The following is a 16569-nucleotide window of genomic DNA, read 5'->3' on the forward strand; positions in this document are numbered from 1 at the left end:
TTCAATTTATTGTAAAAAATGCAGTGGGCCCGCTTTCAAGTTCAACGGTTTCCTTAGTAACAAGTTGGAAGCACAATAAAGTTAGAAAAAAATTTAAGTTATAACATTGATCAAGGAAACTATGAAGTTACTCGAGTAAAAACATGTTGAAATTATATTGAATATTAAGAAAGATATGGGCTTAATCCAGTTAATTCTTGATCACCCCTCATATAAATATTACAATTTCCGATAATAAGCAAGTATGCAATACAGATAAGTTAATAGGATACAGATGTATACATATATTCAGAAATATACAAAGGTATTCAAACATATTGGAATTATTTTATCTGCAGTATATAGCGCCGCTTATATAAATTGCAGATATCATTAAAATAAATAGTGGTTATTAAAACGCATGAAAATAAAAGCATCAGGCTAACTTAGACAGCTATGTTTGGGAGGCCGTGTCAAGTGAAATTGTTTGTTTGTTTGCTTGGGTTTAGCTTCGTTTTTCAATACCCATTTTTATTGAACATTATAAATAGATGGTTTTATGTAAAGCACTTTTGAACGTATTTTTATATGAAAAGAGTGCTATATAAATGTGGTATATGATATTAATCATAATAACATTAACGGCGGGTAATAAACCTAACTAGTGTTCCTGGATTTTGAACCAGTAGTAACCTGTTCTTCGCAAATAACTGTCAACGTCTCCACATGTCTCAGAGGTGGAGGATGAAATGACTTTTGATACAAAGTCTTCTATCAGATCGTCACGGAAAACATACGCCGCGAGGAGATGGAACTCACGACCCCGCCATCTGTAGATCTGCGCTCTCCCTATTGAGCTAAGGGTGCTGGCCCAAATGACATTGTTTATGGGTTTAAAAAGATGGAAGTACGAAAGTGTGCTGGCCCAAATGACATTGTTTGTGGGCTTAAAAAGATGGAAGTACGATGATGGTTTGCATGTTTTATTATGATAGATGTGATGATTACAAGGATAAATGCTATTGTTTTTATATTTGCAGTCCTTGACAGATGAAAGATGGTTTTGTGTGATATAACGTTGGCATTGTTACGAATTAATTGCAATGTTATATGAGTGCTGCCTTTACGTGTGTATACCTGTATCTATGTTTTATCTACATATTTGTAAAACATTGATTCCTTGATTTCTTTTTCCAATCGATAACGAATAAAACTGTAATTTATTATATGATCTTAATATATTGATCATTATATTATAATAATGCTATCGATTTGTAAGTTAACAGGGCCTAAACTTTTTGATTTTCGTCACTTGCTGTGTTATTATTAATGCATCAAATGGATCAGTCAGTACTTGAAAAATTAAGCTTTATTTTTATTCCTTTTTCCTGAAGTGTGGTCAAAGCAAATCAGGTCAGTTAATAATTCTCGTTTCTAAGTTTTCCTTGAGTTTGCAATACGTATAGAAATCACCATTGCATCAACATACTTTTCAGAAATAAAAGAAACATGGCTGAAAGTCACATCAAAAACAAGATAAATATTGACAAAGGGTGGGCATGGGTTGTCATGGTAACGTCATATCTAGGGATGACGGTTCTCTGTACAGCTTTATACATGAATGGCGTTATTTATGTAGAACTGTTAGACAAGTATGGAGAGGGGGAAGCCAAAACTTCTCTAGTAGGTGCCTTGTGTAGCGGACTACTTTGTTGTTTAGGTAAGATGTGCAAAATACCATAATTTACTGTCGCATGATTATTGTGTTCCTATTTATACAAATTTTGACTGTATATCCTGCTTGTTATAATTGAGGCCTTTTTTAAAGTTGAAACATCGGTTGATTTATGTTTTAACTATTATTTTAAAGCAGTTGACCTAGACATAACCCGGACATCAAAATCGCTCTTTGTTGCAGACGTTTTTTTTTAAATTGTCAACATGAAATGCAAGACCGCTTGCTTTCATTCCAAATTTTTTATTGAAACATGTTTTGCTGTAATATTTGTTGTACGCCCCTGAAAACGTCATTGAATAAATATTATTGAATACTAAGACAGGCAGTGGAAAACTTAAAACATTTTATCAAATTTTGGTATTTATTTAGCCATTAAAGTTCCATTGCTATTCATTCAAATTAGCTATTGTTTTCTTATCAGGAATGAGTTTCTTGTATTGCATGTATGTGTTTATGTGAATTACATTTAATTTATCGGATTACCTTACAGCACCGATTGTAGGCGCCCTCAATAACAAAATAAGTTGTAGATTCTCTATGGTCCTTGGAGGAGCAATCACCACGATTGGCTTTGCTACATGTGCATTCGTTTCTAGCTTGAACATGATTATCATTTTCAACGGGATATTCGTAGGTAGGTAAATAAACTGAATAATATATTTTATCATTCGTGAAAAGCTTACTGAATTTATTACATACACTGAAACTAGCATCCTTGCTTAATTTAAGATATACTATTATAACTGCCGTAATAACCTTTTTCTATAGTCGTTCGAACCCTTGTGTTTATTTTCACAAATAGATATAAAATAGAAGAGAGCAGAATATGGTATGATTAGTAACCACGCCAAAAACTCACAGGGTAGCGTCAGACATGTTTCGAAATAAGTCTAAAGAATGACACTTGAATTAAACACTTGAAGTTAAGGAATGCTGCAGAAATATGTCTAAGTTGGAACGACCAATCAAATATTTTCATATTGATTCATACAACCTTTTCGAAACGACCACGAAAATTGAAGAAGGACGACATCATGGCAACAATGGTCAATTCACACTGTCGGTTTAAATATATTAAGAATCTGTTATTTTAATCACTACCTGCGTATTTGTGTTATACAGTTTCTCATGAAAAATAACCTACCATTGTAATTTGTTACTGTATGAAAACTAAACATTTTTTTCATGTTCATTATATTTTCAGGTATTGGGTTCGCACTCTCCATGTCTGGTCTGATATGCGTTGTTGGCTTCTACTTCGAAAGGCACCGTGATATTGTTCTGTCTGTAGTATTTTTAACCGTTGGAATTTCTATGTTCATTTCCGCACCTTTTGGATTATATTTACTCACCGAACATGGTCTTACAGCTACTTATTTAATACAAGCGAGCATTCAGGCACAAATGTGTATATTTGGAGTATTAAGCAGACCCTCAGTAATTGAAAGACGTGTTCAGAAACAAAAGCAAATAGAATGTAAAGAGGATACAAAGATGAAATCAGCTTCGTATGTTGACGTAACTTTGTTGAAGAATAGATCCTACTTGTGTATCTTATTCAGTATAGCTACATGGAATTTCTGCCTAGCAGCAGGTTTTATTCACCTGCCAAATTATGTCTCAGTTCGATCTGGAACCAATTCAGACATCAGTTTAATAATGTTATTATTCTCCCTTTCCAATCTAGCTGGACGTTTTCTCGGATCGGTGACAGTATCTAGGATGCATGGAAATAGCGCCAAGATTTATTCCTGTGAACTTGGTATTTCTGGCATTATTACTGTTTTATTTCCTTTGTATTCAAGGTTTCAGATCGGGATTTACGTTTTTGCTATTCAGCTTGGAGTTTTTACGGGATGGCCAAACACAATGATGATGCCAATTTCACTTGATTACGTGGGGATATCGAAACTGTCGGAAGCTTACGGATATTATTATTTATTTTGTGGCGTCGGATTTTTTACTGGGCCAGTTCTTATAGGTAATTATGGTCGGATTCAAAAAAAGTATTTCTCTGGTATCCAGCACATTGAGATAATCCAGAGTTGATAGGAATCAAGACCTGCTTTCCATTGTCAGGTGACTGTTCTCTTAGGGCCAAGTTTGATTTAGTACGTACACATGCTAAACATTCAAGAACACAATCCTTTTGTGCTGCGTGTTCAAAATAGTCAAATGAATATAATCTTGATTATTATTACAGTGTTGCAATTAAAAATGGTTTATATATTTGTATATAGTCACCATATTATCAGGCATGTGACATATGGTGGTAACTTTGCCAAGTACTACCTATTACGATACGCTTTATAATTTCCCACGGCAAACTGATTCTCTTGTTTTGTTTTGCCATAACCGTGCAAGGGCAAAGCTTGTCTGAAGCATTTTATAACTGATATATATGCAATCATGTAACAACAGCTCGTTATTTAAATATACTATTTGTTACTTTCACGATCAGCTTCAAACGAATGTTAGATCAAAAACAGATAGTAACTAATTTGTGACTGTGGTATTTGCAGCAATATTGTAAAGAGAATTTACCGACAGAAGTGATCTGTCAATAAACGATTTTAAAAATTTGAAATCGTCTCATTGAATAAAACCTATTACTAAAATTTACTGTTAAACTGGTCTTAAATTAATTAAAAAATATGAAAAATATTGTCAAGAAACATTACAAAAGTTTTTGAAGAAATAGAAAAACAATCTAGCATGACAAAATAAAATGTTCTTTGCCCACAAATTGGTAGTATTTTCTGTCCATTGAATATATTTTAAAGAACATAAAATGAAATATATAGATATGTGTTTCTTTATATTTCAGGGTACATATATGGTGTTTCCGGATCGTATGAATACAGTTTTGTAGTTGCAGGTATGCACAGTATGTCCATAGACGTGTACTTTATACCAGGCAACGGTTATAAATTGGTATAAATGTATTTATCTGTGACACAACTAACGTTTAGCAGCGCTTTCAGATAAAAGAATTTATTCAAGACAATGATATATCAAAGCGTGGTGCGTGTCCATCTATCCCTTAAATTGTCATTTAAAAATGTATTGTCTTTCAAATGTACTTCGTTGATTGTTTTCCATGTTGATGCATTGTTGAACCGTTCTAGAAATATGTCTTTGAAAACATTCTAACACAATTGCTTAAAAGTGTAAGCTTTACCACTATTTTTGTTTCAGGAGCGATATTAATGTTTGGGAGTTTATCAGCGGCCGGATCCTTGTGGTTTAGAAATAGTAAATCAAGTGATGAATTAAGTATAACAGAAATCAGGAGTATACAAAACTGCACCAGTACTGAAGCTAACATTGGTGCTTCTAATGGTTCTGTAAAGAGTGGATATGTTTCAGAAGTGAATATAGGCTCTTCCCTAGTTTCCCTCAAGAGTGGAAGTGTGATAGATTTAATATCTTGTTCGCAGACTTTGTATTTAAGAGACACGGGTTTTGAACCAGAAAATGTAACTGATCCGAAGGAAGTTAAAAGTTTGTTAGATATTCAAAGATGATGTTAGAATGTATTTAGATGTAATGCAGAGAATCTGATCTGTGATTTGTTAATTGTTGGTAGGCCTTTTCAGTTTCAGGACGGCGGAAATATCTAATCATTCCCCTTCTCACCCGGCCTCCTGTCTAAACCGCACACGTCAGTCGATACAAAATGTCTTTATATTCTGTAAAATGGTTTTTCATTTTGAAGACTTTCTTTGTTGAAAATCAAATGAAATGTGTATATTTGTTATATTAAGTTATAATAACACTTATATCCTGGATAAAGAATTTCCTTAATGGTTATTCAAGATGTATTATTTTCTTAAGACTACAGAAAATATTTCTGTTGTATTCTGAACTATTGAAAAGGTGGATAATAGAATATTAGCCTATTACAACATGTGTGTGGAGAACTTACCACTGGTTTAAATGCTCCAAACTTAAACGTAAACTACAATATATGTTAAATAGCTAATGAAGTGAACATTTTCCTTTGCTGTGCTCTTGTACTTAGAGGCATTAACAGGAGTAATAATTTTTATTTTCATTTACTGTTTACCTGTGCATCCGGAATATACAAGAATTAGTTTTGGTGAAGAAAAAAAACGGGTATTAGTAAAATATGCATATTTTTAAACTGCCACTTTTTTCCTTTTCATCGAATGTCATTATCTGCTTATGGACCAATTGCCCATTGTAGGGGTCGCTTACATTCTAATTTTAGCTCAGCTGAGCATGAAGTGCTCTGGGTGAGCTGTTGTGATTGTTCACCGTCTGGCGTCCGTCTGTTCGTCCGTCCACACCTTTCTTCAGATGACATCTCCTCTGAAACTACAGGTGGTCTGTAGCATGTCCTGTACTAAGTTTGCTCAATGTTTTTAGATTGGTCTTTTTCAGGGGGGCCGCTAGAGCTAAAGGTATAAAAACCTTTAAACGACTTCTTCTAATGAACGGCATAGTGGATTATCATCAAATTTTGTGTGTAATCTTAATAAGGCCCTCTCGCAAATTTGTTCAATGGGAGTTGCTTGGTCCCTTTTAGGGGCAGCTGGAGTTAAAAATAGAAATACCTTTAAATGACTTCTTTTCATGAACTGATTGATGGGTCTTCATCATACTTGGTCTTTAGCACCGGTTTAAGGTCCTCTCCTATTTAATTCAAATGGGGTTGTTTGGTCTCTTTTAGGGGCCACTAGAGCTAAAAATAGAAATAAATTTAAACAACGTTTTATAATGAACTTCATCATGGATCTTCTTGTAACGTGATTGTTAGGTCCTCTCTATCATTTATTCAACTGGAGCGCTACGACCCTTTTAAGGGCTGCTAGAGCTAAAAATAGAAATACCTTTAAATACATTCCTCTCATGAAATGCTTGATGCATCTTCACCAAACTTAGTATGTACCAGTATTATAAGGTCTTCTTTCAAACTTGCTCATATGGGAGGCATGGGACCCCGTTTTAAGGGCCTCTGGAGCTAAATATCGAAATACCTTTAAATAACTTCTTCCTATGAACCCCTGGATACAGGTTACATTACAAAGAGACCTTCCAGAACACCCTCAGCCTGCTCCAATGGAATGTGTGTACTTTTTACATCATGCTTTAAAGACCTAAGAAGCATATAGTGTTTGAGCTGTTTTCATCTGTCATCCGAATTTATGTAACTAGTTTCTGCTGCCTCTGGAACATTTGACACCTTGAGCGCAATATGGTCCTATTCCAAAGTTCAACACTCTCTAGCCTTTTTTAAGCTCTGAAACTCTGATGAGCTATCTAAGGTCATCATGGCCTTCTTGTTTAATTAGTTAGTTGTGCACTTATGGTCAGTATTTCCTGAGATGTAAAATTTAATTCAACCCGTATTTCTCAGAACATCAAAAGATAGTAAGAAAAAAGAAAATGCTAGACTGATTTGAAACATTTGGACCTCGAGCATGTTTTCAGAATAGGTGTCTATTTGGGGAATCACAGTTTACTGACATTTTTTCTTGTCTATGTCCTTGTGCTTATTTTGTAATGTTGCTGATAATTTAGAAAATCCGCAAACTGAATGAAGGCATCTTTTGGGATTATTTCACGTGTCATCATTTTTGTTAGTGTATGTTTTCTGTAGAAAGAATTATTGTACTCATTTTTGTAAATTTACACTTTGGGGGAGATTTGTACAAAGGATGATTTCTCTGTCTGTTTCCCGAATCCATTTAAACTTTATTCTAGCTGATCCATATAAGTGACTTATTCGAAGCGCTCAAAAACTAGCCCGTCCGCTTAGCTCAATAGGGACAGCGCAGATCTACGGTTCGCAGGGTCGTGAGTTCGATCCCCGGCGGGGCGTATGTTCTCCGTGAAGATTTAATAAACACATTGTGTCTGATGTTATTCGTCCTCCACACCTGATTCAAGTGGGGAAGTTGGCAGTTACTTGCGGAGAACAGGTGTAAACTGGTACAGAATCCAGGAACACTGGTTAGGTTAACTGCCAACCGTAACAAAACTGAAATACTGCTGAAAAACGGCGTTAAACCCAAAATCAAAAATAAGCTAACCCCATTTATTACTTATAACTTCTGAGATATTAGCATACTACAATAATTACGTAAGCAAACTAGAAAAACAATATATTTTAAAAAACTTTTGTTAGTCACATTGTTTAAATCTTACTCGAAACGGAAAACGCAAGTAGTAATATAGTGACTAGTATAGGCTTGAAAGTTAATGAAAATATTTCTTTAATACAGAAAGAAAAGATTTATCAGTTTCCCATAAAAACCGGCTTAACACAGAAGTTTTGATACACAAATATACATAGCATTCGTTCAAGTGTATAAATAAATGATAAATTTCTAAAATGGACCAGTCCATCACTCGATTTGTACCATTTATTATTCGAAAGGGTTTTCACTGAAAATTTACTGACTGAATAGCGAACAGTGCAGACCATGATCACACTGCACCGACATGCAGGCTGATCTTGATTTGCAATGGTCGCAAATCCAGAATTACATGCTGCCAGCAGGCTAAAGGTTAGAACGAAAGTATAACAAACTGTTTTTAGTCTGTTGTAAGCCCTATAAGTAATAATGGAGGTAGAGAGACCTTTACCTGAAATTCTAATTAGGATAGGGAACCGGCTGATGAGGACATAATTTATGAAATATTGTAGTGAGAGCTATGACCGTTTTATCATACGATGCAGCTATGGTGCGAAACAGCTGTTTTAAGTTTGAATCAAATCAGTTTAGAAATGACAGAGATATAGTAAAAATGCTTACAAACTTTAACCCGAAATTGAAATAAAAAGGGATACATTCATAAAATACTGGTGCGACAGTTATGACACTTGTGCTTGATTATGAAAATGAAAGCTAATTCAATAATTATGTTCGTTTCGTAGCCGCCTCTGGCTTGTACGACCGGTACCGCAAAAATATATCCACAGCTTCTCGTTTACAATGTGATTAGTTCGTGGAATTTGAAAATGCTGGTATAAGGCATCGTCTAAATGGGATTTTTGTGATTGTTGTTCAAACAAATGTACATTGAGCTATCAAATAAATTTCAAACCTCTAGATCGATTTCATGACAAAGTAATAACATTCGCCCTATTCTTTTCCATTGATTATTATTATTATTATTATTATACCAGAAATATATCTATTACATTATTTTATTACGACGTTCATTTTCCATGAATATAAAGTTACGATATAACGCTGCTTAGTGATAACGTGCCGCTGTTTTGACGACGTCCGCGTATTGACAGGTGGAACGATCCTTAGATGACGTCGCAGTTGTTCCGTCTGGTGAACAGAATTGCCGTGAAGCTGATTTTAAAGTCAACTGCAAAAAATGTGTGCAGTTTATAGTTCAACCTTGTTTACAAATGGAAAGGAAATATAATGTTGATATAAGAAATGAATTAATTTTCTTTCGGAGTTCATGCTTCGACTTGCATTTCGAATCGCTAGCACACGTCTGTTTTTATATATCATCCTGTAATAGATTATCAGCCTCTTGTCCAGCAGTTTGCTGCACACATGTTCCAGTTATGCTGACCTGGTCTTCATAACTATTCTGACCATCGTCAGAATGAAATAAATTGTCAGATTCCGTCATTTTATTTTCCACACTGAAATAATCCCGCTGCTGAAGCGGCTTTTCAATGACCTGCTCATACTTTGTTGTAACTAATTCAATTGTTCTTTCGTCAGTGGTCGATTCTTGTCTGCAGCAGATGGAACACACACCAAATAAACAACCCAAACAAAGAACTATACCTAAAACAGAACACAAACACATTTGGTCAGAATTAGCTAGCCTTAAGACATTTCTTTAGGGTTTAAAACAAGTTACTTTCAGTGCACATATGTCGCGAGGATAAAATATTATAATTCATATCAGTTCTTAGTGAAAAGCGTCCTTGTTTCTTCTATGTTAACATACATTTATATATAGTTTTACAAGGATGTTAAACTCAAAACTTGTGACTCTCTTCTTGTTGCCGCTTATAACGCGGCATTATTGCATGTAACAACTATCTACTAAATACATGACTGTATTGCATTTTTAAATCACTCCTGGTATCTTCGCGTTTATAAATCGATTTAGATAAGACATCATAACTCACCTGCTACAACAAAACTGTATTTGTACGACCCAGTTGCCACGTAAATGTAACCTTAAATGTAAAAATATTATATTAGTTAAAAAAAGACATATAAACAGCTTGAGATCATACAAGTAACATCGCCGCTCATCGACCACTTGCAATTATTAATGAGTCGAGGATAAAACTAATAAGAAACGATTTTATCCGAGAGTAAAGATTGAAAATATTCTCTTAGAACAATTACGGTATTCAGCAAGTAACTCCAAATAAACTTATTAGCCTATATACTTTGAACGGAATCATTTTGTTAGAATATAAACTTCTGTGAAAATTTTCTACAGCTTATGGCTACATTTTTGTACTTTAACTGCCTTTTCTGAAGCAAAAATATCATTTCATCTCTCCATGGCATATCGTTAAAAAATCCACCAAAAAATACCTATTAAAACTGGTCCTGTTGATACGCCGAGACCACAGAAAACATAGGCTAATCCGTACGCCTCCGAGAGCTTATGAACACCCAAGAATCTAAGCGAAAGTGGTATCATCATCGAGTTAGGCCAGCCGGTAAACATTCCTAACTGAATCGCAAAAATATAAGTTCCACCCGTAAAATCCGAGTAAAATACGAATAGTGAAGTTATAACCCCAGTCAATCCAAGAACTCCAGCGTACACGTGTAAACTTTTATCGCGCATTTTCGAAATTGTCAATGATCCAAGAACACGACCAATGACATTAGCTACAGAAAATGACGTCATAATTAGCCCAATGTCACGATTACCCCCACCAAGAACTGAAACATAGTTCGGGAGATGCATTATCGCGACACGCATACCAAAGTTCCATGTCGATATACTTAACAAAAAACATGCATAAGAACCATTTCTAATCAACGACACATCTAAATATGTTTTCGATTTAGACTGGCCTTCTAGTTTTCTATCTCTTTTCTTTTGAGCTTGAACTTTCTTTTCAATAGAAGCGGGCATACTTAACATTCCACAAATACACGTTTGAGCTTGAATACACGCTAGAATTAAAAATGTTGAATCTAGTCCGTATTTCGTCACCAAAAATATCCCAAACGGTGCGGAAATAAACATTTCTAGTCCGACTGTGAGGAATGCACACGAAATGACAATATCCCGCCATTTTTCAAAGTAGAACCCGACAACACAAATCAGTCCTGATGACAAAATTCCGAAGCCAAAACCTGCAATTTAACACCAGATTAAGCAACAGATGAAAATATTGCAAGGAACTCTATGGTGTTTTTCATCTTGATTTTGTTTATTGGAGAAAATTTTCCGCAATTCATTTTTATTTAATTTAAATTGACGAAAAACCATGTAAATATACCTCTAAAGTACGTAACAAAAGAATCAAATTATTAGAAATAAATGTTTTTCTATAAGCGAAAATGTCATCAATTATGACAATTTTCTCAAAGACTGCAATTGTGTGAATTTGTTTGCGGTTCAATTTGTTTTGTGTTAAATCGAATACAGAATCAAGCACATGACCCTATCTTTATTTAATTTGGTCGTATTTCCTAAGTATTTCTTACTGCTAGTTTAATCAAATTCTACATACAACTTTTTTATCCGAATATACAGCTAAAAATAGTTATAGAGACTATAATGTAATTTATGTCAGACAATATTGACAGGCAAATCATGGAAAATTATATCCTACCAACACAAATGCCGGTGTAATGAAGTATTTCGACCCCCATAGAATAACGACCCCCCGGTCATTATTCTATAGAAAATGTGACTCCTTTCCTGTAAAATATTGACTCCCCTTATAAAAAACTGACTCTCTTTGAAGACTCTATAGAATAACGACCCCCGGTCATTATTCTATAGAAAAACTGACCCCTCCAAGTAAAATACTGACTCCCTAAAGATGACTCCCTTCGAATCTCATAGAATAACGACCCCGGTTATTATTCTATAGAAAAAGTGACTCCTTCCATGTAAAATACTCACCACCGAAATTACTACATTCGAACTCTCATACAATATCGTTCCCCGGACATTATTCAAATGAAAAATGTTACTCTTTCCGTGTAAAACACCGGCTCCTAAAAGACTGTCGACGATAATATCTATTAAAAAGTGATCCCCACCAAACCTAACGGACAATTTTACTAGATCTACAACTCTAATACCCTCCATTGCCAATAGTTAACATTTTGATTGTACTACTACTACTACTGGTGCCGCTACTTCTATTGCTATTACTACATGTACTTCTTCTACTACTACTACTACTTCTACTACTACTACTACAACTGCTACTGCTACTACTGATACTACTATACCTGCTTCCACTAATACGTCTTGTACATCTACCTCTTCTTCTCCTGCTGCTGTTGTTGCTGTCACTTATTCCTCTGCTGCTGCTGCTGCTACTGCAACTGCCACTACCACGGCCACTACTACTACTACTACTATTATTATTACTACTACTACTTTCTATTGTTGCCGCTACCGTACTTTACTGCCACTGCTAAGTATTGCAACTTCTATTAATACTAAGTTCTATGCTAGCAGTTTCTTGTGCAGTTTTCTTCTGAAGAATTACTTCATACCGAAGTTTGCAGGGATTATTGACACTGGTGTGTTTTGTGAACGTATTGTGAATTGTTATTTTCCTGAAAAAAAATGTATACACCAAGATACAGCGTCTAGAAATAGAATCCCTTTTCCCTTTGCGGAATGCTCTGATTTCTGTGTCAAGTGATGGTATCTGGGGCTAATGGTCAAACGGAAGGACGGACGGACGGACAAGGGCAAATCTATATGCCCCCCTCCCCCGAGTGGGGGCATAAAATGCAGCAGTTAGGCCTTAGATACATGAGTTATCACTAAATTTGACCAAATGACCGGGGGTCGTTTTTTTATGGGAGTCAATATTCTTCGTGAGGTTCAGTTTACTTCTCGTGGGGGAGTCATAGTACTATGACCTGGAGGTCATAATACTATGACCGGGGGTCACTTTTTCTATAGAATAATGACCGGGGGGTCATTATTCTATGGGGGTCGAAATACTTCATTACACCGGCAGTAACTATCATCCAGTCGATACTTGGTACGAAAGCACTTGTGGCAAATCCAGTCGTTGATAATACACCACCCAGTATGATGGAAACTCGACAGCTGAACCGATTATTGATGACTCCGCCTAAAGGAGCTTAAACATAATAAAAGTTCCATAACGCTCCTTTCATCGAAGTTTAACCTCAAGTGCTGCAACGCAGTTCCTCCTAAACAATAAGTGACAGTTAGTTTCAACATAAAATCACAAATTACACATCGTTGTTGTTTATACACAATTTAAATAGGAAAACAAACTGTTACATAGACAGTAGCATTAAAATGTACCTGCAAAACATAGTAATCCTGAGCATACTGCCCCTATCAAGGATGTTTTTACCTCTCCCTCGTTATACTTGTCGAGGAGAGCTATGTACAAGACTCCGTCATGTATAAAGGCACGCAGTATATAACCATGCCAATATATGATGACGTCATCGCTACCCATGCCCATCCCTGGTCTATATCCTTCTGTCGTGTCACTCGTTTACCCATAGTATTTTCAAGTCTTCTGAAATATGATATCAGAATATACATTTAATCATTAATGTGAATCTAAAACTATATATTTTACTATTGTTCTTCATTATATCACAAGGCTCCTCCGTGAACGAGAGTTCGAAATACTTGCCTCTAACAAGCCATCCAGTTGGCTTACGGAAGGTCGGCGATTTTACACAGGTGGCCCAGGTGACCGCCAGTACCTGAAACAATATCAAGAGGGGCAGCTGGGATCATCCTACACGAGGAAAGGCTAGAACGTCGCCATATGAACTACAATTTACAGTCGTAATACGCGTAGTCCTATGCATAAAATGCATTTAACTTGTACACCGTTTATTGATCGGTGTTTCATTTATAAAAAAAAATTATAATATCGGCTAAAGAAAAAGATTATTTCAAAAGACATCGAGTAACTGTTGACAGGGGCGAAGGAAACGGGGTGCTGACACCAAGTGTCTGTGGTATAGCCAACATACCGTGAATGCGGCTATGTTGCAAGTTTATACTGCCAAATTAAAAACCATCTTTAAGCATACCAAATGTATATCTCAGTACAAAGAAAGCATCGAGATCTCCACAAACTAAACGTGCCCTGATACTTCAAACCGCGAATGAACAGCAGAACATGTTTGTAGTATCGTGGGTCGCACAGCATAGCCCTTGTTTAAACAAATGATCACATTACAGACATAATTCATGGTAACTCTTTCAGATTTGGCAAATACATATCAGAGACACTATATTTCAAAATGATACAAACTTAGGACGGCTTTATTGGCTAGTTTTGAAGTTATGGCACCAGTCTACGTATTTGTTGAACGACCCTCGTATATGCCTATTAAATATATTAATCTTGAATTAATGTTATGATCCATTGCCAACAAATAGTAACTGTAACAATATCAAGCACTGTTGCAATCATGACGGTACGTTAACATATTTACAAAAACATTTCAGTACGTTTTCCAGCAAGGCACAGAGAAACAGATAGGATATTGTTGTATTAGTGACAGTATTTTCCAAGATGCACGGAGAACAGACAGGATATTGATGTATCAGCAACAGTGTTTTCCAGCGTGGCACGGAGATCAGACAGAGAACTTGTGTATCAGCGACAGTATTTTCCAAGATGCACGGAGAACAGGTAGGATATTGATATATCAGCGACAGTGTTTTAGCGGGGCACGGAGATCAGACAGGGAACTTGTGTATCAGCGACAGTATTTTCCAAGAAACACGGAGAACAGACAGGATATTGATGCATCAGCGACAGTGTTTTCCAGCGGGGCACTGTTAACAGATAAGGTATTGATCTGCCAGCGACAGTATTTTCCAGCGAGGTACAGAGAATAGAAAGGTTATTGATGTTTTAGCGAGGCAAGAGGAACAGACAGGGTTATGATTATTAGTGTAAGCATTTACCCGCAAGGAGTGGAGAACAGACAAGTTATTGTTGTATCAACGGCAGTATGCTAGAGTACAATATCTTCCTCGTGAAGTGCGCCTTACAACGTAGCAGCATTGTAGTAGAAGACTCGAGATATACAGTTTTCCAATCATCAGTGGGCATTTCATCGGAAAATGTTCACGAAATTCTGCCTAAACACTTGAAATTATCGAAGGTGTGTGCAATGTTAGATATGGCTCAAATCGAAGTTTTTTCACAAGTACTCGATTATTTGTTACCTGTAGCAAACCGTCTGTATTCTAAAAGCAGAATGTCACCCTTGTTATAGTAAATACTCGAGGGAAGGGCTTCAGTCCTTAATAGTCACACAGAGTCACAGACTGACTTTTTTGCAAAGGGTAATATGCCTATATACATCTTGTACAAGGAAGTAACACATGGTCACAAACTGACATTGATAGATTTTTGTAAGACTCTCAGATTTCATTTTTCTTAGAAACAAATGTAACATCCCAACATAGATCTAGTTACACATAGTCACAAACTGAAACTTATCAATTTTGACAAAGTCACATAGCAGTTACATGTATTTGGCTGTAATTGGAGTAGTCTTTATATTTATGATAGTCTTTCTAAGTTATCGTATATACTGCATATCTACATTATTTATTTTGTTGGGTTTAACGTCGCACCGACACCTCAACTAAATTCAACTAAATTTATTACTTACTTCACATTATACAGTTTTCTCTCAAGACAGTTGAAACTTTAAACATTGGTGCTTCCGTGGGTTCTCTATGACGGCTCGTTTCTGCAATGGCAATACAGCACGAGGACGCGAAAAAAATAATTTCTGTGCACGAGGACACGACATCACGAGGACGCGACAAAATAATAGGGCGCCAAACGACATCATGAGGACAAAACATGTGATTCTGTCCTTGCTTTACCTTACGGTTGACATGCGCAGACGGGTCTATGGTCGCCCAAATATAAAACTGTTACGAACAGAAAATATTTTTGGTCGTGTACCGCATTAAAGAAAGTAAAAAGGATACGATCTTGCCTCAGTAGGTTACTAAGAGATGTTTACTTACGTTCATTTAGCAACATTATTGAATACTGTGCATGACAACCTGGATGCGAAACAACAACTTAATAATGTGTTGACCTCGTGTTGTCGCAAGGGGACCCCGTCAGGACGGGAACAGGAAAGAATAGGTCGACAATACGACAGAAATACTTGTCATATTGTACCCTTACGTTTGTCGTGTCAACGTGCTGTCGGCGAAACACGACAAATATAATTACTGTGTTTCATTGTCATGTTCTTTTACTCCTACCAAGAAGACACAACGAGAAAAACAGCGCGACAGAACGAAAGAAACGACATTTATGCACACGCCAAAATGGCGCAATAAAACTGTCGTCATTTCGTTGTGTCGTTCTGGCGAGGACAACAGAACGACATAACAATAAAATATCGTTCTTTCGCCAATGCCAAAACGATATCTTGAAATTTATCGCCACAACGGCAAAATGTGGTTTTATGAATTATCACATTGTCGTTCTTTTGATGTGATGGGGAAGAAATAACGATCAAAGCATTACACGATAAATAAAAAAATGTTGCTCTTGTGGGGACGATAGAATTTACTTTGTTGCAGGTTTCCTTATTTCGTTGCCCCCATCACGACAGTAATGAAAGGACGGC

General features: G+C 36.1%; 2 protein-coding genes across 2 annotated transcripts; one reads left to right on the forward strand and one right to left on the reverse strand.

The window, feature by feature from the left end:
• The first annotated feature begins 997 nt into the window (after positions 1-997).
• On the forward strand, positions 998-5530 carry LOC123554146 (monocarboxylate transporter 12-like). Its single transcript, XM_053548408.1, has 6 exons — positions 998-1106; positions 1476-1699; positions 2208-2351; positions 2922-3698; positions 4545-4595; positions 4916-5530. Exons 1-6 carry the CDS (start codon positions 1090-1092, stop codon positions 5242-5244), a joined length of 1542 nt encoding a protein of 513 aa, XP_053404383.1. The 5' UTR covers positions 998-1089; the 3' UTR covers positions 5245-5530.
• A 7239-nt stretch (positions 5531-12769) lies between these two features.
• Positions 12770-15509, reverse strand: LOC128558599 (monocarboxylate transporter 12-like). The gene is made up of 2 exons (XM_053548409.1): positions 13232-15509; positions 12770-13040 (listed from the first exon to the last, which is right to left on the reverse strand). The coding sequence occupies exons 1-2, from the start codon at positions 13395-13397 to the stop codon at positions 12829-12831; spliced, it is 378 nt and encodes a 125-aa protein (XP_053404384.1). The 5' UTR covers positions 13398-15509; the 3' UTR covers positions 12770-12828.
• Between the last annotated feature and the right edge of the window lie 1060 nt (positions 15510-16569).

This window comes from Mercenaria mercenaria, chromosome 7, assembly GCF_021730395.1.
Source record: "Mercenaria mercenaria strain notata chromosome 7, MADL_Memer_1, whole genome shotgun sequence".
In the NCBI taxonomy this organism is placed as follows: Eukaryota; Metazoa; Mollusca; class Bivalvia; order Venerida; family Veneridae; genus Mercenaria; species Mercenaria mercenaria.

Bases quoted from the DNA above. Each gene is read 5' to 3' on its own strand.
- LOC123554146 (XM_053548408.1), top strand. The intron at 2,352-2,921 runs GTAGGTAAATAA...TTATATTTTCAG, and splicing joins TTTCAACGGGATATTCGTAG to GTATTGGGTTCGCACTCTCC. The intron at 4,596-4,915 runs GTATGCACAGTA...TTTTTGTTTCAG, and splicing joins ATACAGTTTTGTAGTTGCAG to GAGCGATATTAATGTTTGGG.
- LOC128558599 (XM_053548409.1), bottom strand. From the start codon at position 13,397: ATGGGCATGGGTAGCGATGACGTCATCATATATTGGCATGGTTATATA. The intron at 13,041-13,231 runs GTACATTTTAAT...ATTATGTTTAAG, and splicing joins AGGATTACTATGTTTTGCAG to CTCCTTTAGGCGGAGTCATC.